The sequence below is a fragment of the Ctenocephalides felis genome, unplaced genomic scaffold (genome assembly GCF_003426905.1).
Source record: "Ctenocephalides felis isolate EL2017-DRISC unplaced genomic scaffold, ASM342690v1 CF-g0.4_SCAFFOLD_03571, whole genome shotgun sequence".
NCBI classification, from domain to species: domain Eukaryota; kingdom Metazoa; phylum Arthropoda; class Insecta; order Siphonaptera; family Pulicidae; genus Ctenocephalides; species Ctenocephalides felis.
Genome location: NW_020539725.1, coordinates 13,725,714 through 13,749,772, shown reverse-complemented (window position 1 = coordinate 13,749,772; position 24,059 = coordinate 13,725,714). Strand labels below are relative to the sequence as shown.

At 35.6% G+C, this 24,059-nt stretch overlaps 2 protein-coding genes and 53 non-coding genes across 55 annotated transcripts in view; 3 read left to right on the top strand and 52 right to left on the bottom strand.

The window, feature by feature from the left end:
* LOC113385656 (serine/threonine-protein kinase D1-like) overlaps positions 1-3,486 on the top strand; it is a 15,418-nt gene extending 11,932 nt beyond the window's left edge. Inside the window, exon 15 of the mRNA XM_026623502.1 lies at positions 3,452-3,486. Within this exon, the coding sequence (XP_026479287.1) occupies positions 3,452-3,486 (35 nt within the window). The remainder of the gene's footprint in view (positions 1-3,451) is intronic.
* LOC113385655 (serine/threonine-protein kinase D1) lies at positions 2,908-22,637 on the top strand. The gene is made up of 16 exons (XM_026623501.1): positions 2,908-3,054; positions 3,482-3,613; positions 3,688-3,823; positions 4,323-4,472; positions 4,573-4,832; positions 6,060-6,327; positions 6,900-7,107; positions 7,231-7,363; positions 12,584-12,716; positions 12,957-13,148; positions 13,390-13,500; positions 14,713-14,981; positions 15,123-15,306; positions 15,679-15,861; positions 16,072-16,199; positions 22,520-22,637. Exons 2-16 carry the CDS (start codon positions 3,488-3,490, stop codon positions 22,577-22,579), a joined length of 2,541 nt encoding a protein of 846 aa, XP_026479286.1. The 5' UTR covers positions 2,908-3,054; positions 3,482-3,487; the 3' UTR covers positions 22,580-22,637.
* Positions 8,098-8,170, top strand: Trnar-ccu. The gene has a single exon. It is a non-coding gene; the product is annotated as a tRNA-Arg (tRNA).
* Positions 9,207-9,279, bottom strand: Trnar-ccu. Its single transcript has one exon. It is a non-coding gene; the product is annotated as a tRNA-Arg (tRNA).
* Trnar-ccu lies at positions 9,358-9,430 on the bottom strand. Its single transcript has one exon. It is a non-coding gene; the product is annotated as a tRNA-Arg (tRNA).
* Positions 9,509-9,581, bottom strand: Trnar-ccu. Its single transcript has one exon. It is a non-coding gene; the product is annotated as a tRNA-Arg (tRNA).
* Trnar-ccu lies at positions 9,660-9,732 on the bottom strand. The gene has a single exon. It is a non-coding gene; the product is annotated as a tRNA-Arg (tRNA).
* On the bottom strand, positions 9,877-9,949 carry Trnar-ccu. The gene has a single exon. It is a non-coding gene; the product is annotated as a tRNA-Arg (tRNA).
* Positions 10,028-10,100, bottom strand: Trnar-ccu. Its single transcript has one exon. It is a non-coding gene; the product is annotated as a tRNA-Arg (tRNA).
* Positions 10,179-10,251, bottom strand: Trnar-ccu. The gene has a single exon. It is a non-coding gene; the product is annotated as a tRNA-Arg (tRNA).
* On the bottom strand, positions 10,397-10,469 carry Trnar-ccu. The gene has a single exon. It is a non-coding gene; the product is annotated as a tRNA-Arg (tRNA).
* Trnar-ccu lies at positions 10,615-10,687 on the bottom strand. Its single transcript has one exon. It is a non-coding gene; the product is annotated as a tRNA-Arg (tRNA).
* Positions 10,766-10,838, bottom strand: Trnar-ccu. Its single transcript has one exon. It is a non-coding gene; the product is annotated as a tRNA-Arg (tRNA).
* On the bottom strand, positions 10,983-11,055 carry Trnar-ccu. Its single transcript has one exon. It is a non-coding gene; the product is annotated as a tRNA-Arg (tRNA).
* On the bottom strand, positions 11,201-11,273 carry Trnar-ccu. Its single transcript has one exon. It is a non-coding gene; the product is annotated as a tRNA-Arg (tRNA).
* Positions 11,352-11,424, bottom strand: Trnar-ccu. Its single transcript has one exon. It is a non-coding gene; the product is annotated as a tRNA-Arg (tRNA).
* On the bottom strand, positions 11,570-11,642 carry Trnar-ccu. Its single transcript has one exon. It is a non-coding gene; the product is annotated as a tRNA-Arg (tRNA).
* On the bottom strand, positions 11,788-11,860 carry Trnar-ccu. The gene has a single exon. It is a non-coding gene; the product is annotated as a tRNA-Arg (tRNA).
* Trnar-ccu lies at positions 11,939-12,011 on the bottom strand. Its single transcript has one exon. It is a non-coding gene; the product is annotated as a tRNA-Arg (tRNA).
* Positions 12,090-12,162, bottom strand: Trnar-ccu. The gene has a single exon. It is a non-coding gene; the product is annotated as a tRNA-Arg (tRNA).
* On the bottom strand, positions 12,308-12,380 carry Trnar-ccu. The gene has a single exon. It is a non-coding gene; the product is annotated as a tRNA-Arg (tRNA).
* Positions 16,458-16,530, bottom strand: Trnar-ccu. The gene has a single exon. It is a non-coding gene; the product is annotated as a tRNA-Arg (tRNA).
* Trnar-ccu lies at positions 16,609-16,681 on the bottom strand. Its single transcript has one exon. It is a non-coding gene; the product is annotated as a tRNA-Arg (tRNA).
* Trnar-ccu lies at positions 16,760-16,832 on the bottom strand. The gene has a single exon. It is a non-coding gene; the product is annotated as a tRNA-Arg (tRNA).
* Trnar-ccu lies at positions 16,911-16,983 on the bottom strand. Its single transcript has one exon. It is a non-coding gene; the product is annotated as a tRNA-Arg (tRNA).
* On the bottom strand, positions 17,062-17,134 carry Trnar-ccu. The gene has a single exon. It is a non-coding gene; the product is annotated as a tRNA-Arg (tRNA).
* Trnar-ucu lies at positions 17,208-17,280 on the bottom strand. Its single transcript has one exon. It is a non-coding gene; the product is annotated as a tRNA-Arg (tRNA).
* Trnar-ccu lies at positions 17,359-17,431 on the bottom strand. Its single transcript has one exon. It is a non-coding gene; the product is annotated as a tRNA-Arg (tRNA).
* Trnar-ccu lies at positions 17,510-17,582 on the bottom strand. Its single transcript has one exon. It is a non-coding gene; the product is annotated as a tRNA-Arg (tRNA).
* Positions 17,661-17,733, bottom strand: Trnar-ccu. Its single transcript has one exon. It is a non-coding gene; the product is annotated as a tRNA-Arg (tRNA).
* Positions 17,812-17,884, bottom strand: Trnar-ccu. The gene has a single exon. It is a non-coding gene; the product is annotated as a tRNA-Arg (tRNA).
* Positions 17,963-18,035, bottom strand: Trnar-ccu. Its single transcript has one exon. It is a non-coding gene; the product is annotated as a tRNA-Arg (tRNA).
* On the bottom strand, positions 18,114-18,186 carry Trnar-ccu. Its single transcript has one exon. It is a non-coding gene; the product is annotated as a tRNA-Arg (tRNA).
* Trnar-ccu lies at positions 18,260-18,332 on the bottom strand. Its single transcript has one exon. It is a non-coding gene; the product is annotated as a tRNA-Arg (tRNA).
* Positions 18,411-18,483, bottom strand: Trnar-ccu. The gene has a single exon. It is a non-coding gene; the product is annotated as a tRNA-Arg (tRNA).
* On the bottom strand, positions 18,562-18,634 carry Trnar-ccu. Its single transcript has one exon. It is a non-coding gene; the product is annotated as a tRNA-Arg (tRNA).
* On the bottom strand, positions 18,713-18,785 carry Trnar-ccu. Its single transcript has one exon. It is a non-coding gene; the product is annotated as a tRNA-Arg (tRNA).
* Trnar-ccu lies at positions 18,864-18,936 on the bottom strand. Its single transcript has one exon. It is a non-coding gene; the product is annotated as a tRNA-Arg (tRNA).
* On the bottom strand, positions 19,015-19,087 carry Trnar-ccu. The gene has a single exon. It is a non-coding gene; the product is annotated as a tRNA-Arg (tRNA).
* On the bottom strand, positions 19,166-19,238 carry Trnar-ccu. Its single transcript has one exon. It is a non-coding gene; the product is annotated as a tRNA-Arg (tRNA).
* Trnar-ccu lies at positions 19,317-19,389 on the bottom strand. The gene has a single exon. It is a non-coding gene; the product is annotated as a tRNA-Arg (tRNA).
* Positions 19,468-19,540, bottom strand: Trnar-ccu. The gene has a single exon. It is a non-coding gene; the product is annotated as a tRNA-Arg (tRNA).
* Positions 19,619-19,691, bottom strand: Trnar-ccu. The gene has a single exon. It is a non-coding gene; the product is annotated as a tRNA-Arg (tRNA).
* On the bottom strand, positions 19,837-19,909 carry Trnar-ccu. The gene has a single exon. It is a non-coding gene; the product is annotated as a tRNA-Arg (tRNA).
* Positions 19,988-20,060, bottom strand: Trnar-ccu. The gene has a single exon. It is a non-coding gene; the product is annotated as a tRNA-Arg (tRNA).
* On the bottom strand, positions 20,139-20,211 carry Trnar-ccu. The gene has a single exon. It is a non-coding gene; the product is annotated as a tRNA-Arg (tRNA).
* Positions 20,357-20,429, bottom strand: Trnar-ccu. Its single transcript has one exon. It is a non-coding gene; the product is annotated as a tRNA-Arg (tRNA).
* On the bottom strand, positions 20,508-20,580 carry Trnar-ccu. Its single transcript has one exon. It is a non-coding gene; the product is annotated as a tRNA-Arg (tRNA).
* Trnar-ccu lies at positions 20,810-20,882 on the bottom strand. Its single transcript has one exon. It is a non-coding gene; the product is annotated as a tRNA-Arg (tRNA).
* Positions 21,027-21,099, bottom strand: Trnar-ccu. Its single transcript has one exon. It is a non-coding gene; the product is annotated as a tRNA-Arg (tRNA).
* Trnar-ccu lies at positions 21,178-21,250 on the bottom strand. Its single transcript has one exon. It is a non-coding gene; the product is annotated as a tRNA-Arg (tRNA).
* On the bottom strand, positions 21,480-21,552 carry Trnar-ccu. Its single transcript has one exon. It is a non-coding gene; the product is annotated as a tRNA-Arg (tRNA).
* On the bottom strand, positions 21,631-21,703 carry Trnar-ccu. Its single transcript has one exon. It is a non-coding gene; the product is annotated as a tRNA-Arg (tRNA).
* Positions 21,782-21,854, bottom strand: Trnar-ccu. Its single transcript has one exon. It is a non-coding gene; the product is annotated as a tRNA-Arg (tRNA).
* On the bottom strand, positions 21,933-22,005 carry Trnar-ccu. Its single transcript has one exon. It is a non-coding gene; the product is annotated as a tRNA-Arg (tRNA).
* Positions 22,638-24,059: the final 1,422 nt, after the last annotated feature.

Sequence of the window (24,059 nt, the reverse complement as noted above, 5' to 3'; positions counted from 1 at the left end):
TTTATATATCTTTACGTTTCAAAAGTTTCTGAACATTTCGCATACCTTGTAAACAATGAATGTATGTGTGTGTGTGCGTGTGTATGCGGATACAAATTTTTGTCGACCATTTTGGGAACACCGATTAACCGATGAATGATTTAAAAAACATTTCATTTCTACTGATAAGAAGACGTGCTGATTAGTTTTTGGCAAAGGCAGGTCTAGCTGTTCCAAAGATACGGGGCAAAAAGTGCCGAAAACGGTAACTCAGTTTTTAAGAGAACGGAGCGTCCGATTTGAATAGTTCAAAAAACATTTCACTTGTAATGACAAGATGAAGAACTGATTAAATTTTTGAGGAGGCAGGTCTAGCGGTTTCGGAGATCTAGTAAAAATAGTAAAAAAAGCCATTTGGCGGTCAAAAAATATCATTAGACATATGCACATCAAATTATCAGATATTTTATGGAGATTTTAATAATATGTATCAATTTTGTTTACACTTCTATGGTTTCCGTAACATCGTTTGTCCGTTAGGCGCTTCAATATTTCGTCTTTATGCAGCTAAAGCAGTACGATTGCTTTGAAAAAATGTTCAAAATTTCCAAAATATTTAAAGAACTAGTTGGTTTGGTATTTAGCCTTGAGGCAAGTTACATGAACTTCCCGATATGTGTAAATAATCGACTTAATCAAAAAATGTGTAAATAATATACTTCATCAATCCTACTTTAAAAAAACGATAATAATTTTAGCAAACTTTGACGAATTTGTAAAATTAAACTACTTGTCGTTAGGCCGTAATATTACAGTAAGTTCTATAAGTCCATGATGTATATCGCCAAAAAAGTTCCATGAAAATCGGCTTAAATTTTTTGAAGTAAAACTTCTTTAGGCGCGATATGGGTGTAAAAATTTTTAGGCGCGACACGGGTGTAAATCCGTACAAATGCAACGAAAATGCCAACGTGTAGTTGAACACTACGACGCCGTAAGCGCTGATGTCGCGAGTATCCACTCCCGTCATGTCATGCGTAAGTCGAGCGCTAAACCCTATATGAACTTGCATTAATTGAATCACGTTTTTTTACAAAAGAAGAGGTTGCTGTATTATGTCCTCATGGAATAAGACTTTTCTTAGAGAATAAATGTGCCATGGAATATAATAAATTTATATTGAATCTCGTTGAAGACAAAATAATATCTACTGCCACGGATATTTATGTAGGTTGCCATGCGACAGATCAACAATCATACATTCGTCAGCAGTTTCAAAAAAATCGGTTATTGATACCGGGGCTTTGCCGTATGAAATAATTTTAGTTCTGAATAAATTTTACATAATAACAACTAATATTGATGTAAGTGATGGCTTAGCTAATGGTTGTGTGGGAAAATTAGTGTACATAGAACGTGGCGATGATGATGAACTTCTACGTTTATGGTTTGAATTTCCCGGTAAGATAGGTAACAAAATTAGGAAGAAAGCTTCACATCATATTCAAACTCTTGATATCAGTAGGACAGCTGTGCCGATGCTCAGGAGATCTTATTATTATTGATGTTATATGATTATTAAAAGATGATTTTTAAAATTCAAATATGATGTTTTTTTATTTTTATCTTAATTGCCTACTCATACAATATTAAAAGTTTTACTTCAATCGCGTGTGATCCTTACGCGCACTCTTTTTTTCAACAATTAATTACAAGAAAACGGCTTGGTAGATTTTCACCTAAAATTAATCAGTACCATTCCCAACTAATATCTTTCGAACAGTTTTTGATTTTTTAAAATCGGTTCGGTAGGATGAGCTTAAATGTGGACGAAAAGTTTAACACTTTTTTTTCGAATTACAAAGAAACGGCTTGTCAGATCGTTGCACAAAACTGACAAACGATAGTCCTCACCGAAATACATCAAATGGCTTTTAAATTTCTAAAATCGGTTCAGGCGTTTTTGTCGATCAAAAGTCTAATTTTGACAAATGCCAAAAAGACCATACTGATTTTTGCAAACTTTGACGAATTTTTAAAGCTGAACCAGTTGTCGTAGGGCCGTAATATTTTAGTATGATCTAGAAGACTATGGTATCTATCGTCAAAAAAATAATCATAAAAATCGTCGAAAATTTTTTTAAAAAACTTTATTACAAGAAAACGGCCCGGCCGATCTCTACCAAAAACTAATCAGCACGATTTCCAACCAATATCTTTCGAACGGTTTTTGAATTTTCAAAATCGATTCAGAATTGCGGGCTAAAACGTAGACGAAAATTTTTTCACTTTTCTGCCATTTATAAAGAAACGGCTTGGCCGATCGTCGCACAAAACTGACAAACAGTAGTTCTCGTCGAGATACATCGAATGGCTTTTAAATTTTTGAAATCGGTCCAGCCGTTTTCGAGAAAACGTCGATTTACGGCAAAAAATCTGTTCACATACACACACACACACACACACATACTTTTTCCAAATTTGGTCTCATTCGATTCAGAATGGCTTTTTCAGTTTCAACGTCGAGAAAACATAAAATTAGCGAATCGGATTTTTTGATGAAAACATAAACTTCTCCTTCGGGAAGTTAAAAAGCATTTTTTTCAAAAATGTCAATTTTTTTTCTCAAAAACTTAAAATTTCCCCAAAATCTATAATTTTTCCAAAGTTTAAAAAAAATTAATCTTATTTTAAAAAAAATATTTTTGGTACGTGAGGTTCCAGCAATTTGTCTTAAGGCACGATGCCATAGGTACACCACTAGTTTATTTATATTATATTAAAAAATAATTTCAAATATCTCTCGGATAAAACGTCAACCGAAAGATAGTCACGCCCCTCGAATCCCATTACTCGTCAGTGGCAACACTGCACGAAATCTGACAGTTTACGATCAGTCTTCCTAACATTTGCGGTGCAATAAAAGCAAAAGCAAACTTTTTATCGTTTTATATTATATAAAGATTACATTATGTTTACAATTTGTAAACAACATTGTGAAATTCATCAGTGAATCTTATGGAAGTTCTTTGGGAGAGAATTTTTCTACCGTATTAGTTTTTTCACGTATTACAGGTGTGTTGTACAGAATAACTGTATATCATAATAAACGTCATCGAATTATTTATTACATTTAAAACGTTAATGAAAATTAGAAAGTTTAAGAATATTTCACTGCTAACTTGATTTATAAATGTTTACTTAACTGATATATTATTGAAACTTCGATTATGTAGCAATTCATAAAATATTCATGATACAGAGAAAAATTTGTATTGCACATTCTTATTTGTAAAAGTCAATGTAAGTACTAATTTTTCATAAATATAGCTTAAAAGTAATCTTTAGCGATTTTACAGTTACAATAGTAAACAGATTATATAGTTGTTTCATTAGTGCTATTACGAATTCACATCTTGATCTATTATTATTATTAGTATTTCTATATTTTTTTGCAAGAATTTCTTGTTAGATTCTTACAATAATCCAATGTTCTTCTTAGATTAATATGGATTGCCAAGATGTCACCTTTATGTTCCAATTTGGTCTAATAAGAGATACTGTGACAGTGCCTGTAAAATTACTGACCTTAAAAACACTAAAAGAGTTTGCATGTGATTTCATAGCTTCAAAGGTAAATATAATATTTTAATTAATGCTACAAATAAATCTATAAACATTTCTAACTTCTCATCGTGTTTATTTTAGTTACCCGATAATGGTATAAATCGATTAGGTGATCGATTATTACTCTTCAGACATGAATATAGTAGTCCAAATTGCTTGAAATTAATAAACTCAGCAACAGATATCACAGATGAAGCACTTGTCGAAATAGTTCTGAGTGCAAATCGTAAGTATATTTATATACTTGATAATGATGTATATATTTAGTCATCTGCTCTAAAATAGATTATTGTGGACAAAAATATTTCAATAATTGAATAAATATTTTCAAAAATAGAATATTCAAAGATAGTAAGATGCGTAGACTATCAAAAACTTCATTTTTTGTAATTAAACTAAATATTGATGATTTCTATAAATTGTATTTTGTTTCTTATATTTAATTTTTCAGAAAAAAGTTGATTCTAACCTTCTATTAATATTAATTCTATTACCTTGATAATTTGATTATTAATTTTTACATTGATTATTTACTTAATGACTAATAACATATTAATATTAAAACTAAGAAACTTGAAGAATTATTAACTTGATCTGCAATAAATACTGCATAAATATATAATTATTAATAATTTTTTCACAATGTTACATTAATAGTATAATTAATACAAGATATGTGTAAATTCATGATTATTATAATTTTTTTTCTATTTTAGCACAATTTATAAATAGTCGAAATGAATCACAGAGCAACCCTGTTCAAAAACCTCATCACTTGGTCGTAAACTCTTATAGATCACCTGCTTTCTGTGATTTTTGCGGGGAGATGTTATTTGGTTTAGTGCGACAAGGCCTTAAATGTGAAGGTATTAAAATTTGATATAATTCTATTTAATTTGTACATGTAACTTATATTTAAAATGTGATAGCATCAATGGTATTATAATATTTTGATTTTGTATTTAGGTTGCAATTTGAACTATCATAAACGTTGTGCGGTAAAAGTTCCCAACAATTGCACTGCCACTATCAATCAACACCCACAACAGCAACGTCGCAACAGTCAAACCCCCTTCTGCACGTCTGGTTCACAAGGCGGCAGCAGTGGTTCCCTCAATAGCACCACTGACGATCAATGCCAACTCACCAGTGCCACCAATGACCAGAATATTGGATCTGGTGCCAACCATTTGGTGAGGAAAATGCAACAATTGATGAATGATATTATTAATTGAAAAATAGATATAGATGAAGCACACATCCAATACTTTAATTCTGAAATCTTTTATAGAATTTTGATCACTTTTTAAATAATGATTTGATATCAGAGGATATTTAACAAAATTTATATTATATGACAATAATTGTGAGTGTTCGACATGAAACTGTGATCTATTGAAAATAGGTTTAGAAAATAGAATAAAACATATCCGTCCATTTTTTAGAAATATTAAACCAATATTAGTTAAGGCTAATAGTTTTATTATAATATATACTGGTGATAGGTAGAAGGGAATAATGATGATTATTTTAAATATGAATAAAAATACTTCCTTGTTTATTAATACTTGGTTGTGGATAATTTTAGTATAGATAATGATAAGGTAAATTTTTTATATATAGATTTTAATCGAATAATACTCTTGACATGGGCTTTTAAACAAGAAACATACTCATCATAATTTGTTATAAAGGTTTATTAATATTATTTTGATAATTATTTTCTTGAAAAGGTCTACGTACTTAATTATTATTTATTAGTGTTTACGATACTTAAGTTTTACTATATGATTTTATTATTTTGTTTTAATTTATCATTATTTATTTAAAATTATATTAATTTTATTATTATTGTTGTATTTTTATATAGTACTGAATAAATATATGTATTATTTAGCTTCATATGCTTTTTATTGTAGAAAGACAATATTGGCTTTCTACTATAATATATAAAATTGCATTTATGGTATATTAAAGCCTAATAATAAATAAAATATTATTATTTTTCATTTATTACATTATAGCCTTATACAATAATTCCAATTTGTATGAAAAATCAGTACTATAAAAAATAAAACAAATTGATTCAAAGAAAATATTTGCACATTCTAAACATTTCTTTTAATTTTTACGGCGCTACATTGAAACAGTTCTAATTTAAGCAGATTACTTATCATTTTTATACTTTCGTAACCATAAAAATATTTTGTATCAATTCCATTTCTACTTTTAAACTTCGCAATACCGATTTTGATACTTAATAACCTAACTCGTTATATATTTTTGTTGTAATTTAGTATTATATATTAATGCTTTATAGGGCTGCTTGTTTATTTATTTGATTAAAGGTGATCTTATACATTCATGCATTTAAAAAAATATTGAAATTTGATAAAAAATATTCTTTTTATAACCTATACTATTTTTTATATTTTACATAATTTATATTTTAGGCGGGGTCTTTTGTAGTCCCAAGATCAACTAATTGTCAGAACAATGTTGTGGCAACAGTCCAGACTGGTAGTTATAGCAGGATTGGCATACCACATACTTTTGTTCTGCACACATACACCAGGCCTACGCAGTGCCAACAATGTAGGAAACTTCTACATGGTCTGTTCAAACAAGGTGTCCAGTGTCGAGACTGTCATTTCAATGCGCACAAGAAGTGCGTCAGCAAGGTAGCCAAGGATTGCGCTGGAGAAAATCCTATTTTGCCAGGTTAGTAAATTCTATTAGTTTTGATTAAATTCAAAGTTATCTAAGTGATTACTGAAAGAGTCAACTGATAAAACTAGCGGTTTGTGGGATGGTATTTTAAGGCAAAATGATGGAATTTTTTGTTTATAAACAAATTCAGATATATATTTTTGTTTTTTGTAATATTTAAATTTGTTACATCTAATTGCTATCAAATAAAGGAAATGGCTTGTGTAATGAAAATACAATAAAAAAAAAGTATATTCACTTATATACTGAGAGATTATGATATGTTAATATCAGAAAAATAGAGTAGGTATAATATAATAGAATATTTATAGAGAAAATATTGAAAATTTAGAAACATTTTATTTAATCAATCAGTGTAGTATAATATCTCACAAAATTTGTATATGTACTTTACATTTTGTTATTAATATAATTGCAATCATCTTTCCCAAACATCTGCTTAAAGAGCATTTTGCATTAAAGCTATACACATAATATATATTAATAAATTGCTTTATAATTTAGAAATTATAATTCATAATTTGACTTTACATTTGTATAAAGTCTATTTCTTAATTCATCAGATCTTACCGAAAACTTAGATAGCAGCAATGCCAGTAGCGATAGAGATTCCTTGATCAGAGATGATTTTGATGAAAAAGATGGACCAGCTATAGGAACACTTGTTAATTTTATGGATGAAGCAGATGTTCCTCAATATCTGGGTAATAATACCGACAGGATACCGGATTATGATAGTGGACCTGATAAGACTCCTTCTATTCCTTCAAGGTATTGAAGATAGGTCAAACAATTATTACTAACATTTCAATCTGTGTTGATAAGTTTATACTGTAGAAAAACTTTGAAATAACAATTAATTCGCTGTTTTTATTATTTTTGTTTAAATTTAAGCCTTTCTTCGGTGCCCAGCAGTGCAAACATCCCTCTGATGCGGGTAGTTCAATCAGTAAAACACACGAAACGGCGCGATGGTAGGGCCATCAAAGAAGGCTGGCTGGTTCATTTCACAAATAAGGATAAAACGGTGAGCAAAACTTCTAAATTGATAAATATCACTATCAAAATGTTTTTTTTTAAATATATTAGACAACCAAAAAGATGAAAGTATTAAAACCTATTTAAAAAACTGCAAATTTTTTAATAAAAATAATGATAAATAAATAATGATTATATATGGTTGCATATGCAACCATATAATCATCTTGAATTTTTGTAATCAGACCACTAAGCATTTAATTTTTTTTATTGTTTTTAATATATTATTTAATATATATAATAATTATTAATCGAATGCTTATTCATAAAGTTATTTATGATAGTGACTTGTTTTCGATGTGTTTCACATTAATGAAGCTTTTTTAGTATAGACCTTACATCGAATTAGAAGATCTATGTTTTCTTAGTCTTATTCAGGACCATTTAATAATTATAACCGTTTGCCTAAACTATTTTCAAACACACAACTAAAAATAATTATTTTGTCAATTCCTGATATCATAAACACAGTTAGTAAATCACTTTTGGTTCTTACATCCAGTTATTGATTAAATTTTTGGAGTACAAAAAAGCAAAATATTCAAAGCAAAGTTTTATTTCACAATGAAACTAAACCAAATCAAAATTATAATATTGAAAATTAATGCGTTAATCTTTACTAAAATACTGGATTTTATTGTTAAGCACGTTAGAGTTTATTGAACGCGTGTCAAGTTTAGGTTTTTTTTCCATACATGTTACTAAAATGTTTCTTCCGTCAAGGACCCTGTGGCCTAATGGATAAGGCATCGGCCTCCTAAGCCGGGGACTGTGGGTTCGAGTCCCACCAGGGGTACTGATTTTTTTTTCTTTAGTACAAAATAAGATATTTATTTATTCAACGCACAAAACAATAATACAATAAAATTACATTTTAAAGTGTACAAATTATAAACTAAAGATAATATGAGAAAATTTGAGTATTAAGAATTCATAGATAGATTTGTATACTAACACTTATTGTTAATATATATTATTAATATTAATAAACCAATTATAAGCAAACAGTTCTAGTTTATTAGGGGTACTGAATTTTTTTTAGTACAAAATAAGTTATATATTATTAATATTAATAAACCAGTTATAAGCAAACAATTCTAGTTTATTCAATTACAAACGACACAATACTAATTTATTGAATACATTTTGTTCCTCAACAACTAAATGTAATTTAAAACTCATTTGTTTTATTTTGTTGTATTGCGCTTTATATACACCATCATGAATAAAAATTCTTAGATATTATTGAATTTAAAATAATTTAAATAGTGAATACTTTACTTATATATTCAAAACTTATTAGATTTGTGCTATTTTATGTAATTTAAGTTTTTTTTTGTTAAATTGGACATGAATACTGTATTTTAAATAAATTTTAAAATATTTAATAGTCATTTAAATATTAATTATTGAACTTGAAAATTTAATTGAGCTTGGTTTTGCTCGTAAAATATTATATTCATGTACAAATTATTGAAAATTGAACTTTTTTATAGAAAGTTTAAATTTTTAAGCCCTTCATGTTAAATTTATCTGTTTGATAAGTGAGTTGAATGATTTGATTTTTGAATGTTCATTAGATTTATAGAGGCGGAACGTTCCTTAACATTTCAACAAGTCTGAATAAGATTTGTCGCATATAGCCCCTGTGGCCTAATGGATAAGGCATCGGCCTCCTAAGCCGGGTATTGTAGGTTAGAGTCCCACCAGGGGTACACTTAATTTTTTGCAGGATTCTTTATTTAAATACAACCTAGCTTCGCTATCAAGGTACACATCAGGCTTAGATTACCGCAAACGCAATTAAATGTAAAATCCTATAAAAAAATCAACAATCCTGGTGGGACTCGAACCCACAATCCCCGGCTTAGGAGGCCGATGCCTTATCCATTAGGCCACAGGGGCTGCCTGCTGTTCACCTTGATAGCATAGCTATGTTGTATCAAAGGCATTTAAATATAGAACTGTGTAAAAAAGGAACAGTACCCCTGGTGGGACTCGAACCCACAATCCCCGGCTTAGGAGGCCGATGCCTTATCCATTAGGCCACAGGAGCTGCCTGCTGTCATTCTTGATCGCGAAGCTAGGTTGTATCAAAGGCATTTAAATATAGAACCGTGTAAAAAAGGAACAGTACCCCTGGTGGGACTCGAACCCACAATCCCCGGCTTAGGAGGCCGATGCCTTATCCATTAGGCCACAGGGGCTGCCTGCTGTTTGCCTTGATAGCATAGCTAGGTTGTATCAAAGGCATTTAAATATAGAACTGTGTAAAAAAGGAACAGTACCCCTGGTGGGACTCGAACCCACAATCCCCGGCTTAGGAGGCCGATGCCTTTTCCATTAGGCCACAGGGGCCGCCTGCTGTTCACCTTGATAGCATAGCTAGGTTGTATCAAAGGCATTTAAATATAGAACTGTGTAAAAAAGGAACAGTACCTTGATAGCATAGCTAGGTTGTATCAAAGGCATTTAAATATAGAACTGTGTAAAAAGGAACAGTACCCCTGGTGGGATTCGAACCCACAATCCCCGGCTTAGGAGGCCGATGCCTTATCCATTAGGCCACAGGGGCCGCATGTTGTTCACCTTGATAGCATAGCTAGGTTGTATCAAAGGCATTTAAATATAGAACTGTGTAAAAAAGGAACGGTACCCCTGGTGAGACTCGAACCCAGAATCCCCGGCTTAGGAGGCCGATGCCTTATCCATTAGGCCACAGGGGCTGCCTGCTGTCATTCTTGATTGCGAAGCTAGGTTGTATCAAAGGCATTTAAATATAGAACTGTGTAAAAAAGGAACAGTACCCCTGGTGGGACTCGAACCCACAATCCCCGGCTTAGGAGGCCGATGCCTTATCCATTAGGCCACAGTGGCTACCTGCTGTTCACCTTGATAGCATAGCTAGGTTGTATCAAAGGCATTTAAATATAGAACTGTGTAAAAAAGGAACAGTACCTTGATAGCATAGCTAGGTTGTATCAAAGGCATTAAAATATAGAACTGTGTAAAAAAGGAACAGTACCCCTGGTGGGACTCGAACCCACAATCCCCGGCTTAGGAGGCCGATGCCTTATCCATTAGGCCACAGGGGCTGCCTGCTGTTCACCTTGATAGCATAGCTAGGTTGTATCAAAGGCATTTAAATATAGAACTGTGTAAAAAAGGAACAGTACCTTGATAGCATAGCTAGGTTGTATCAAAGGCATTTAAATATAGAACTGTGTAAAAAAAGAACAGTACCCCTGGTGGGACCCGAACCCACAATCCCCGGCTTAGGAGGCCGATGCCTTATCCATTAGGCCACAGGGGCTGCCTGCTGTTTGCCTTGATAGCATAGCTAGGTTGTTTCAAAGGCATTTAAATATAGAACTGTGTAAAAAAGGAACAGTACCCCTGGTGGGACTCGAACCCACAATCCCCGGCTTAGGAGGCCGATGCCTTATCCATTAGGCCACAGGGGCCGCCTGCTGTTCACCTTGATAGCATAGCTAGGTTGTATCAAAGGCATTTAAATATAGAACTGTGTAAAAAAGGAACAGTACCTTGATAGCATAGCTAGGTTGTATCAAAGGCATTTAAATATAGAACTGTGTAAAAAGGAACAGTACCCCTGGTGGGATTCGAACCCACAATCCCCGGCTTAGGAGGCCGATGCCTTATCCATTAGGCCACAGGGGCCGCCTGCTGTTCACCTTGATAGCATAGCTAGGTTGTATCAAAGGCATTTAAATATAGAACTGTGTAAAAATGGAACAGTACCTTGATAGCATAGCTAGGTTGTATCAAAGGCATTTAAATATAGAACTGTGTAAAAATGGAACAGAACCCCTGGTGGGACTCGAACCCACAATCCCCGGCTTAGGAGGCCGATGCCTTATCCATTAGGCCACAGGGACCGCCTGCTGTTCACCTTGATAGCATAGCTAGGTTGTATCAAAGGCATTTAAATATAGAACTGTGTAAAAAAGGAACACTACCCCTGGTGAGACTCGAACCCACAATCCCCGGCTTAGGAGGCCGATGCCTTATCCATTAGACCACAGGGGCTACCTGCTGTTCACCTTGATAGCATAGCTAGGTTGTATCAAAGGCATTTAAATATAGAACTGTGTAAAAAAGGAACAGTACCTTGATAGCATAGCTAGGTTGTATCAAAGGCATTAAAATATAGAACTGTGTAAAAAAGGAACAGTACCCCTGGTGGGACTCGAACCCACAATCCCCGGCTTAGGAGGCCGATGCCTTATCCATTAGGCCACAGGGGCTGCTTGCTGTTCACCTTGATAGCATAGCTAGGTTGTATCAAAGGCATTTAAATATAGAACTGTGTAAAAAAGGAACAGTTTCTTGATAGCATAGCTAGGTTGTATCAAAGGCATTTAAATATAGAACTGTGTAAAAGAGGAACAGTACCCCTGGTGGGACTCGAACCCACAACCCCCGGCTTAGGAGGCCGATGCCTTATCCATTAGGCCATAGGGGCTGCCTGCTGTTCACCTTGATAGCATAGCTAGGTTGTATCAAAGGCATTTAAATATAGAACTGTGTAAAAAAGGAACAGTACCCCTGGTGGGACTCGAACCCACAATCCCCGGCTTAGGAGGCCGATGCCTTATCCATTAGGCCACAGGGGCTGCATGCCGTTCACTTTGATAGCATAGCTAGGTTGTATCAAAGGCATTTAAATATAGAACTGTGTAAAAAAAGAACAGTACCCCTGGTGGGACTCGAACCCACAATCCCCGGCTTAGGAGGCCGATGCCTTATCCATTAGGCCACAGGGGCTGCTTGCTGTTCACCTTGATAGCATAGCTAGGTTGTATCAAAGGCATTTAAATATAGAACTGTGTAAAAAAGGAACAGTTTCTTGATAGCATAGCTAGGTTGTATCAAAGGCATTTAAATATAGAACTGTGTAAAAGAGGAACAGTACCCCTGGTGGGACTCGAACCCACAACCCCCGGCTTAGGAGGCCGATGCCTTATCCATTAGGCCATAGGGGCTACAGCAAACCTACGTTTTTCTAAGTGTTTTGCAATACCGAAACTCTTCTTAAACCATAATGTTTGAGTCACTGATTAAAGAGATAAATTGCTATGTTAGATATCCTTAGCAAGTTAGATGGTAAAATATTTACATGGCACTAATATAAAGTTGCAATCAATGTAAGTGTAGAATATAATTAGCATTTTTTTTTTCTTTACAGATAAGGCGACATTATTGGCGACTGGATCCAAAATCTATAACATTATTTGTATCAGACCAAGGTTCAAAATACTACAAAGAAATTGCTTTAAACGAAATTATCGCCATTAATCAAGCTAGGAATTTGAAAGGAGGTAAATAATCAGCGATAATCAAATACTCACACAAACTTTTGTAAATTTGCAATTTATTTTACAAATCTACTTAATAAGGATATTTTAAATTAATATTTATGGATGCAATCCTTACAAATATTTTCGATTTCATTATTGATTTTATTAATATTATTTAAAATTTTGAATATATAAATTAATATTTTAGTTTTCAATTTTATTTGTTATCAAATGAGTTAAAGTGGAAATTTCTTAATTTAGACTTGATGCATTGCTTCGAGTTGCGTACCGTAAATATAGATTACTTTGTTGGCCAAGACCCGATGTTCGACCTAAAAGACGGACCGACTGAATTGACACTGCCACCTCCTGATAGCGGAATTGGTGCATATTTAGCCAAAAGCTGGGAGACAACTATTAGGCAAGCTTTAATGCCAGTCACCAACACTTCAAGTGAGTTTATAATGATTTTATGAAAACTATATATTTTTTATTATTTTCTTTTATGCAATATATAAATATATTATTTTACTTGTAAAGTGGTTTATAAATTTGAAATATTTACATTCCAAAATTTAATACATAATTTATGTTAGAAAATCAAAAATATACAAAAAAACGGAAGAAAAAAAAATCAAATAGGTTACAAGAAACAGTTATAGTAGCCCTTTATTGCTACTTTTGATTATTCCAGAATCCGATGTAACTGGAGAACCAGAAGAAAGGATTACGGACATGAGTCAATTATATCAAATATTTCCTGATGATGTTTTGGGATCTGGACAATTTGGAATTGTTTATGGAGGTAATTGTTTATATTTGCTACATTTTAATACATATGCTATTGTATGTTCTCATTTATTACGGAATTCTATAGAATAAATAAAAATTAACATCTCATACTCATGTATAGTGCACTTTAGGTAAATTTGCCAACGTGATTCGAACCCAGTATTATAAAATTTAGTACTTATTTAAATTTATCTCTTTATATAATCGAATCAGCAGATAAAATCTAGCTTAATATGCTGATATAGAATATTCAATGACTTATTTTAATAAATTCTAGAATAATGAAATTAAAAAATGTTTTTTAACTTCCCCTAGGGTAAGTTATTGTAATGGGCCGAAAATCGAAATTGAAAATTTTTACATTTCTCGACATTTTGAAGGTTTCTGAACATTTTGGCATACCTCAGAAAAAATGGATGTGTGTGTGTATGTATGTATGGATACAAATTTCCAGTCACGTTTTCGGGCGCTCGGATCAACCGATTTGAATGGTTCAAAAGCATTCGATTCCTATTGATAGGGCGATGCGCTGATTAGTTTTTGGCAAAGGCAGTTTTTTGCAGAGTGCAGAAAATAGAAATCGAGTTCTTGAGAGAACGAAGCATCCGATTCGAATGATCTAAAAAACATTCAATTAGTAATGATTGGGAGAAGTGTTTATTAGTTTTTGGCAAAGGCAGGCCCAGCCATTTCGAAGATATGGAGCTAAATGTGTAAAAATGGCAATTTTTGAGAGAACTAAGCGTTCGATTTAAATGATTCAAAAAACTTTTTTCTTGTCTTAACAAAATAATTGATTTTGGAAAAAAAAAATTGTTTCAACTTTTTTTTAAAAAAAAAAGTTTATATAATTCTTATAAATATTAGACAATGTTACAATATTAATAATAATCTATTTGAAAACATTCACTTTCCCTCGAACATTTCGTTACGGTACGGGAAGTTCCAGTAATTTGCCTTAAGGCACGATGCCATACACCCCACTAGTTTCAATTTTAAATTATATTTTTTATCAGCTTATTATGAATGTTTAAATCGTCAAGCTACAATAAGATTACACTAATATCATATCCCTAATAAAAACTTTTTGTTTTAAGTTATATATTGTTATACTTACATATGATTTTATTAAATCCAGATTTGTTCATTCATAACGTTCATAAACCTAAGTGCTTTTTCACTAGTTGCAATAATGATTTGTTAAATAATGTTACTTTTGTATTAGGTCTTCACCGTCGTACACAACGTGCTGTTGCTATCAAAGTAATTGACAAACTGCGGTTTCCTACAAAACAAGAAGCTCAACTCAAAAATGAAGTAGCAATTTTACAGAATTTATCACACCAAGGTGTTGTTAATTTGGAGAGAATGTTTGAGACACCTGAAAGAATATTCGTCGTCATGGAGAAGCTGAAAGGAGATATGCTCGAGATGATATTATCACATGAAAAGGGAAGATTGAGTGAAAGGATCACTAAATTTCTTATAACACAGGTTTGGGATTAATTATCACTTTAATTTAGTAACAATTTAACAAAGATTTTTTATGATTGAATTTACTAGTACGATATAACTGTTTCATTGATTTTTATTATGAAAATATTGAATAGTAATTTGTTGTGTTATTTTTTTCAGATCCTAATAGCGCTAAAGCATTTACACAGCAAAAACATTGTGCATTGCGATTTGAAACCAGAAAACGTACTCTTGTCATCGGATAGCGATTTTCCTCAAGTGAAGTTATGTGATTTTGGTTTTGCCAGAATTATTGGTGAAAAGTCATTCCGCAGATCCGTAGTTGGTACGCCAGCTTATTTAGGTAAGAAAATGTCCAGAATCAAATTATTTTGTATCTTAACTAAATTTTATTTCCAACTATAAAAACAAACATTTTACTGATGAATTTGATTTAATATGGATAACAAAATCGGAGCAAATTGTGTTTACAATAATAACTTCAGGGCTAAAGCCTGAATATTCTAAAATTGATCATAAGGAACACTTATATTGATAATATTTATTCTTATACTTTTATTAATGTCGATTTGCAGTAATTTTTTAAATATAGAAATTTCAATAAACAATTAAAGTGTATATCTAGAAAACTGTCTATTTTTTATATTTTAAAAAATAGAATTGCATTGATATTACTATGAATTAATAACTTGACTTGCTTTCTTATTTTTTCAAGCGCCTGAGGTTTTGAGAAACAAAGGGTATAACAGATCTCTTGATATGTGGAGCGTTGGTGTGATAATTTATGTGAGTTTAAGTGGTACTTTTCCTTTCAATGAAGATGAAGATATAAATGAACAAATACAAAATGCTGCCTTTATGTACCCACCTAATCCTTGGAAAGAAATTTCTTCAGAAGGTAAATTTAATCCTTGGAAGGATTTTTGGAAATAGAAATTTTTGTTATATAAATTAACTAATTCCATATTTTCCATTGGATATGATATATTATTTATCATCTTAAGTAAGACTTTTTCATCTCATTTTAATTTGTTCACTGTTTGTTTTATTATTATTCATAAAACAGTCTAAATATTTTTATTTAAATTTGTTATTATTGCATTTTCAGCTATTGATCTTATCAATAACTTACTCCAAGTTAAACAACGCAAACGATTAACTGTCGATAAAACCCTGCTGCATAGCTGGCTGCAAGATCCTAAAACGTGGACCGATCTTCGCAACCTAGAAAAAGAGGTAAACGTTAGTTATTTTGTTTTAAGTAACAGATTTCGGCGACATCCGAGTGGAAAGGTTTAATATACTACAACAGTAAACATTATACTGCATAATTGCATAATATTTTATTGTTTTATTATTAAATATTATCAAGTTAAATTGTAAATCTTGAGAGTAAGATGTCGTAAATAAATTTGAAAATAGAACTGTGTAAAAAAAGAATCGAACTCCTGGTGGGACTCGAACCCACAATAGAACTGTGTAAAAAAGGAACAGTACCCCTGGTGGGACTCGAACCCGCAATCCCCGGCTTAGGAGGCCGATGCCTTATCCATTAGGCTACAGAGGCTGCCTGCTGTCATTCTTGATCGCAAAGCTAGGTTATATCAAAGGCATTTGAATATAAAACTGTGTAAAAAAGGAACAGTACCCCTGGTGGGACTCGAACCCACAATCCCCGGCTTAGGAGGCCGATGCCTTATCCATTAGGCCACAGGGGCTTTCTGCTGTTTACCTTGATAGCATAGCTAGGTTGTATCAAAGGCATTTAAATATAGAACTGTGTAAAAAAGGAACAGTACCCCTGGCGGGACTCGAACCCACAATCCCCGGCTTAGGAGGCCGATGCCTTATCCATTAGGCTACAGAGGCTGCCTGCTGTCATTCTTGATCGCAAAGCTAGGTTATATCAAAGGCATTTGAATATAAAACTGTGTAAAAAAGGAACAGTACCCCTGGTGGGACTCGAACCCACAATCCCCGGCTTAGGAGGCCGATGCCTTATCCATTAGGCTACAGGGGCTGCATGCTGTTCAGCTTGATAGCATAGCTAGGTTGTATCAAAGGCATTTAAATATAGAACTGTGTAAAAAAGGAACAGTACCCCTGGTGGGACTCGAACCCACAATCCCCGGCTTAGGAGGCCGATGCCTTATCCATTAGGCTACAGGGGCTGCATGCTGTTCAGCTTGATAGCATAGCTAGGTTGTATCAAAGGCATTTAAATATAGAAATGTGTAAATATAGCACCCCCGGTGGGACTCGAACCCACAATCCCCGGCTTAGAAGGCCGATGCCTTATCCATTAGGCCACAGGGGCTGCCTGCTGTTCAATTTGATAGCATAGCTAGGTTGTATCAAAGGCATTTAAATATAGAACTGTGTAAAAAAGGAACAGTACCCCCGGTGGGACTCGAACCCACAATCCCCGGCTTAGGAGGCCGATGCCTTATCCATTAGGCCACAGGGGCTGCTTGCTGTTCACCTTGATGGCATAGCTAGGTTGTATCAAAGGCATTTAAATATAGAACTGTGTAAAAAAGGAACAGTACCCCTGGTGGGACTCGAACCCACAATCCCCGGCTTAGGAGGCCGATGCCTTATCCATTAGGCCACAGGGGCTGCCCGCTGTTTACTTTGATAGCATAGCTAGGTTTTATCGTAGGCATTTAAATATAGAACTGTGTAAAAAAGGAACAGTACCCCTTGTGGGACTCGAACCCACAATCCCCGGCTTAGGAAGCCGATGCCTTATCCATTAGGCCACAGGGGCTTCCTGCTGTTTACCTTGATAGCATAGCTAGGTTGTATCGTAGGCATTTAAATATAGAACTGTGTAAAAAACAAACAGTACCCCTGGTGGGACTCGAACCCACAATCCCCGGCTTAGGAGGCCGATGCCTTATTCATTAAGCTACAGGGGCTGCCTGGTGTTCACCTTGATAGCAAGGGTAAGTTGTATCGAAGGCATTTAAATATAGAACTGTGTAAAAAATGAACAGTACCCCTGGTGGGACTCGAACCCACAATCCCCGGCTTAGGAGGCCGATGCCTTATCCATTAGGTCACAGGGGCTGCCTGCTGTTTACCTTGATGGCATAGCTAGGTTGAATCAAAGGCATTTAAATATAGAACTGTGTAAAAAATGAACAGTACCCCTGGTGGGACTCGAACCCACAATCCCCGGGTTAGGAGGCCGATGCCTTATTCATTAGGCCACAGGGGCTGCCTGCTGTTCAGCTTGATAGCATAGCTAGGTTGTATCAAAGGCATTTAAATATAGAACTGTGTAAATATAGCACCCCCGGTGGGACTCGAACCCACAATCCCCGGCTTAGGAGGCCGATGCCTTATCCACTAGGGCACAGGGGCTGCCTGCTGTTCGCCTTGATAGCATAGCTAGGTTGTATCAAAGGCATTTAAATATAGAACTGTGTAAAAAAGGAACAGTACCCCTGGTGGGACTCGAACCCGCAATCCCCGGCTTAGGAGGCCGATGCCTTATCCATTAGGCCACAGGGGCTTTCTGCTGTTTGCCTTGATAGCATAGCTAGGTTGTATCAAAGGCATTTAAATATAGAACTGTGTAAAAAAGGAACAGTACCTCTGGTGGGACTCGAACCCACAATCCCCGGCTTAGGAGGCCGATGCCTTATCCATTAGGCCACAGAGGCTGTCTGTTCTTCACCTTGATAGCATAGCTAGGTTGTATCAAAGGCATTTAAATATAGAACTGTGTAAAAAAGGAACTGTACCCCTGGTGGGACTCGAACCCACAATCCCCGGCTTAGGAGGCCGATGCCTTATCCATTAGGCTACAGGGGCTACCTGCTGTTCACCTTGATAGCATAGCTAGGTTGTATCAAAGGCATTTAAATATAGAACTGTGTAAAAAAGGAACAGTACCCCTGGTGGGACTCGAACCCACAATCCCCGGCTTAGGAGGCCGATGCCTTATCCATTAGGCCACAGGGGCTTTCTGCTGTTTACCTTGATAGCATAGCTAGGTTGTATCAAAGGCATTTAAATATAGAACTGTGTAAAAAAGGAACAGTACCCCGGGTGGGACTCGAACCCACAATCCCCGGCTTAGGAGGCCGATGCCTTATCCATTAGGCCACAGGGGCTGCCCGTTCGTCACCTTGATAGCATAGCTAGGTTGTATCAAAGGCATTTAAATATAGAACTGTGTAAAAAAGGAACAGTACCCCTGGTGGGACTCGAACCCACAATCCCCGGCTTAGGAGGCCGATGCCTTATTCATTAGGCCACAGGGGCTGCCTGCTGTCATTCTTGATCGCAAAGCTAGGTTATATCAAAGGCATTTGAATATAAAACTGTGTAAAAAAGGAACAGTACCCCTGGTGGGACTCGAACCCACAATCCCCGGCTTAGGAGGCCGATGCCTTATCCATTAGGCCACAGGGGCCGCATGCTGTTCACCTTGATAGCATAGCTAGGTTGTATCAAAGGCATTTAAATATAGAACTGTGTAAAAAAGGAACAGTACCCCTGGTGGGACTCGAACCCACAATCCCCGGCTTAGGAGGCCGATGCCTTATCCATTAGGCTACAGGGGCTGCATGCTGTTCACCTTGATAGCATAGCTAGGTTGTATCAAAGGCATTTAAATATAGAACTGTGTAAAAAAGGAACAGTACCCCTGGTGGGACTCGAACCCACAATCCCCGGCTTAGGAGGCCGATGCCTTATCCATTAGGCCACAGGGGCCGCATGCTGTTCACCTTGATAGCATAGCTAGGTTGTATCAAAGGCATTTAAATATAGAACTGTGTAAAAAAGGAACAGTACCTTGATAGCATAGCTAGGTTGTATCAAAGGCATTTAAACATAGAACTGTGTAAAAAAGGAACAGTACCCCTGGTGGGACTCGAACCCACAATCCCCGGCTTAGGAGGCCGATGCCTTATCCATTAGGCCACAGGGGCTGCATGCTGTTCACCTTGATAGCATAGCTAGGTTGTATCAAAGGCATTTAAATATAGAACTGTGTAGAAAAGGAACAGTACCCCTAGTGGGACTCGATCCCACAATCCCCGGCTTAGGAAGCCGATGCCTTATCCATTAGGCCACAGGGGCTGCCTGCTGTTCACCTTGATAGCATAGCTAGGTTATATCAAAGGCATTTAAATATAGAACTGTGTAAAAAAGTAACAGTACCCCTGGTGGGACTCGAACCCACAATCCCCGGCTTAGGAGGTCGATGCCTTATCCATTAGGTCACAGGGGCTGCCTGGTGTTCACCTGGATAGCAAGGGTAAGTTGTATCGAAGGCATTTAAATATAGAACTGTGTAAATATAGCACCCCTGGTGGGACTCGAAGCTCGGTTTTATCAAAGGCATTTGAATATAGAACTGTGTAAAAAAGGAACAGTACCCCTGGTGGGACTCGAACCCACAATCCCCGGCTAAGGAGGCCGATACCTTATCCATTAGGCCACAGGGGCTGTCTGCTGTTCACTGTGATAGCATAGCTAGGTTGTATCAATGGCATTTAAATATAGAACTGTGTAAAAAATGAACAGTACCCCTGGTGAGACTCGAACCCACAATCCCCGGCTTAGGAGGCCGATGCCTTATCCATTAGGGCACAGGGGCTGCCTGCTGTTCAGCTTGATAGCATAGCTAGGTTGTATCAAAGGCATTTAAATATAGAACTGTGTAAAAAAGGAACAGTACCCCCGGTGGGACTCGAACCCACAATCCCCGGCTTAGGAGGCCGATGTCTTATTCATTAGGACACAGGGGCTTCCTGCTGTTTACCTTGATAGCATAGCTAGGTTGTATCAAAGGCATTTAAATATAGAACTGTGTAAAAAAGGAACAGTACCCCTGGTGGGACTCGAACCCACAATCCCCGGCTTAGGAGGCCGATGCCTTATCCATTAGGCCACAGGGGCTGCCTGGTGTTCACCTGGATAGCAAGGGTAAGTTGTATCGAAGGCATTTAAATATAGAACTGTGTAAATATAGCACCCCTGGTGGGACTCGAAGCTCGGTTTTATCAAAGACATTTGAATATAGAACTGTGTAAAAAGGAACAGTACCCCTGGTGGGACTCGAACCCACAATTCCCGGCTAAGGAGGCCGATACCTTATCCATTAGGCCACAGGGGCTGTCTGCTGTTCACTGTGATAGCATAGCTAGGTTGTATCAAAGGCATTTAACTATAGAACTGTGTAAAAAATGAACAGTACCCCTGGTGGGACTCGAACCCACAATCCCCGGCTTAGGAGGCCGATGCCTTATCCATTAGGCCACAGGGGCCGCATGCTGTTCACCTTGATAGCATAGCTAAGTTATATCAAAGGCATTTAAATATAGAACTGTGTAAAAAGGTAACAGTACCCCTAGTGGGACTCGAATACACAATCACCGGCTTAGGATGCCGATGCCTTATGCATTAGGCCACAGGGGCTGTCTGCTGTTCACTGTGATAGCATAGCTAGGTTGTATCAAAGGCATTTAAATATAGAACTGTGTAAAAAAGTAACAGCACCCCCAGCGGGACTCGAACCCACAATCCCCGGCTTAGGAGGCCGATGCCTTATCCATTAGGCCACAGGGGCTGCCTGCTGTTCAGCTTGATAGCATAGGTAGGTTGTATCAAAGGCATTTAAATATAGAACTGTGTAAAAAAGTAACAGTACCCCTGGTGGGACTCGAACCCACAATCCGCGGCTTAGGAGGCCGATGCCTTATCCATTAGGCCACAGGGGCTGCCTGCTGTTCACCTTGATGGCATATCTAGGTTGTATCAAAGGCATTTAAATATAGAACTGTGTAAAAAAGTAACAGTACCCCTGGTGGGACTCGAACCCACAATCCCCGGCTTAGGAGGTCGATGCCTTATCCATTAGGCCACAGGGGCTGCCTGCTGTTCAGCTTGATAGCATAGGTAGGTTGTATCAAAGGCATTTAAATATAGAACTGTGTAAAAAAGTAACAGTACCCCTGGTGGGACTCGAACCCACAATCCCCGGCGTAGGAGGCCGATGCCTTATCCATTAGGTCACAGGGGCTGCCTGCTGTTCACCTTGATGGCATAGCTAGGTTGTATCAAAGGCATTTAAATATAGAACCGTGTAAAAAGAGCGGGTGTGCAAAGTAGCGTCTCGACGAAATTGAATAAAAGTTTTCCTTATTGTGTGTAGTGTAAATCAAAACTAGTCGTGCATGCATGTTTTTTTGGCGCATATTAATGTTTTACTCCCTTTTTGAATTTTTTTTTTTTATAAATTCAATACTATTTTCAAAGTTAAAAGTTGACATAAAATGTTTTAAAATCAGAAGCTTTTTACAGAGATATTAATAAAAGTAAGTTAGATAACTAAATCGTGTATAATTTTTATAGTAAATACTAGATATAATTTGGATAAACATTGTGCCTTATTTGCTGTTAATAGTAAATGCTGAGATGAATAACAAATATTGTGATCTTTAATTTGTCTGCTTTTGGTGCATAACCATTAACCATTGCAATCACAATTTAACAAATAATTTGAATCTGTTCACAAATTTTATTTTTACCATCAGGTTGGCGTTCGTTATCTAACTCACGAATCCGACGACGATCGCTGGGAGCGATCGACATGACAAGCGACAGCGACTGAAACGCAACCAGAATCTCTCAACGCGACCAACCTCAATGAATCATTTAGTTTTTCACCTGGTCACGTTGATTCGAAACCACCTTCGATAAACATTCCATTTGACAGAAAATCAGAAATCGTCGGCAGCGATACAACAGCCAACGGCATCAAAACGACGCCCTCATCCGATTGTAAAGACTTAAACGGAAGCATTAAATGCCACAAGAGTCTGGTCAGCAAGAAAAACAATACTAAGATAAGTAAAACTGGTAAGGGCGCTCTCAGTTGGATGAAGGGACTATGGACGAACAAGGTGCGATCTTGAGTATATTTTGTGTGGATGTGTGAATGTATGCTAATAGGTAAATTTTTAAAATCTATCTTTTAAGAAAGATTCATTGAATATGGTTTTTTACTCTCGAATTTTATAGTGAAATAGTCTAAGGGCTGGAGAATAATTCCTATTTTACGATGATTAAAAACGAAATGAATTTCTACGAAAAATTAACGTAGAAATTCATATATGCATAATTCATTCAATAATTTGATTTGAAAAATAATTTTATTTCTAAACGGGGTATAAAAAATTATAAAATATTGAACTCATGCCATTATTGTATTTTTATGATTTGATATAGCCAGCGTTAAGGTTTTAATTTTTTATTTAAAACCGCCTGATAAGTTTATTTGCATGTGAGATAATGAATTTTTATTTCGTGAGAATGTAGTTGTTATTACAGAAAAATGCAGACTAGGGAAATATACATGAAAAAACATTTTCCAATAATATTTGGTTCTGAAATATATTTAACTTATGTTTGAAATATATTTAACTTGTCGAGTTAATCTAGCAACTTATTTGAGTTTTTTTTTTTTTAATTTTCCATATCGTTTCTGTTTGTTCTAAAACTTTTTATTGAACAGCACAGATAAGTGTTTTAATACAAAGAAACGATTTGCAAGCAAATTGAAGCTTAAAATGTTTTGTTTTGATATGATTTAATGATTATTTTTAATATGAGAATATTTAATTAAATAAAGAATACCGACGTGTGCAAACATTTTGTTTTCGTTTTAAGGGGGTATTCTACTGTAGAATTTTGAAAAAATCGAAAAATTTTTTTTTTTCATATTTTTAAAGTTTAGTTATTCAAAAATATGTCATTAAAAGGATTTTTCAAAATTACTATTATTTCCTGAGTTATAGCCGTTTTAGAGACGTGGCCTCGGTTCGGGTCCGACTGAGTCTCAAAACTTTGAACGCGTTTTTCTCGGAACTACTTTTTTCGAGCTGGCGGTAAGGATATCTCGAGTTCTAATGAACTGATTTACTTCAAATTTGGATAGGATCTTCTTTATACATCGCTTTATCGTATGGACCTTGCCCAGAACTATAACTTCTCATTTAGTATTTTTAAAAAATACGGAATTGCTAAAAAAAACATGAAAAAAAATATTTTTTTTTTTCAAACTGCCGCCATTCA

Coding starts and splice junctions, on each gene's coding strand:
- LOC113385655 (XM_026623501.1), top strand. CDS start 3,488: ATGGATTGCCAAGATGTCACCTTTATGTTCCAATTTGGTCTAATAAGA. Junction 3,824..4,322: donor ACTTGTCGAAATAGTTCTGA/GTGCAAATCGTA, acceptor TTTCTATTTTAG/CACAATTTATAAATAGTCGA. Junction 13,149..13,389: donor GCCAGTCACCAACACTTCAA/GTGAGTTTATAA, acceptor TGATTATTCCAG/AATCCGATGTAACTGGAGAA.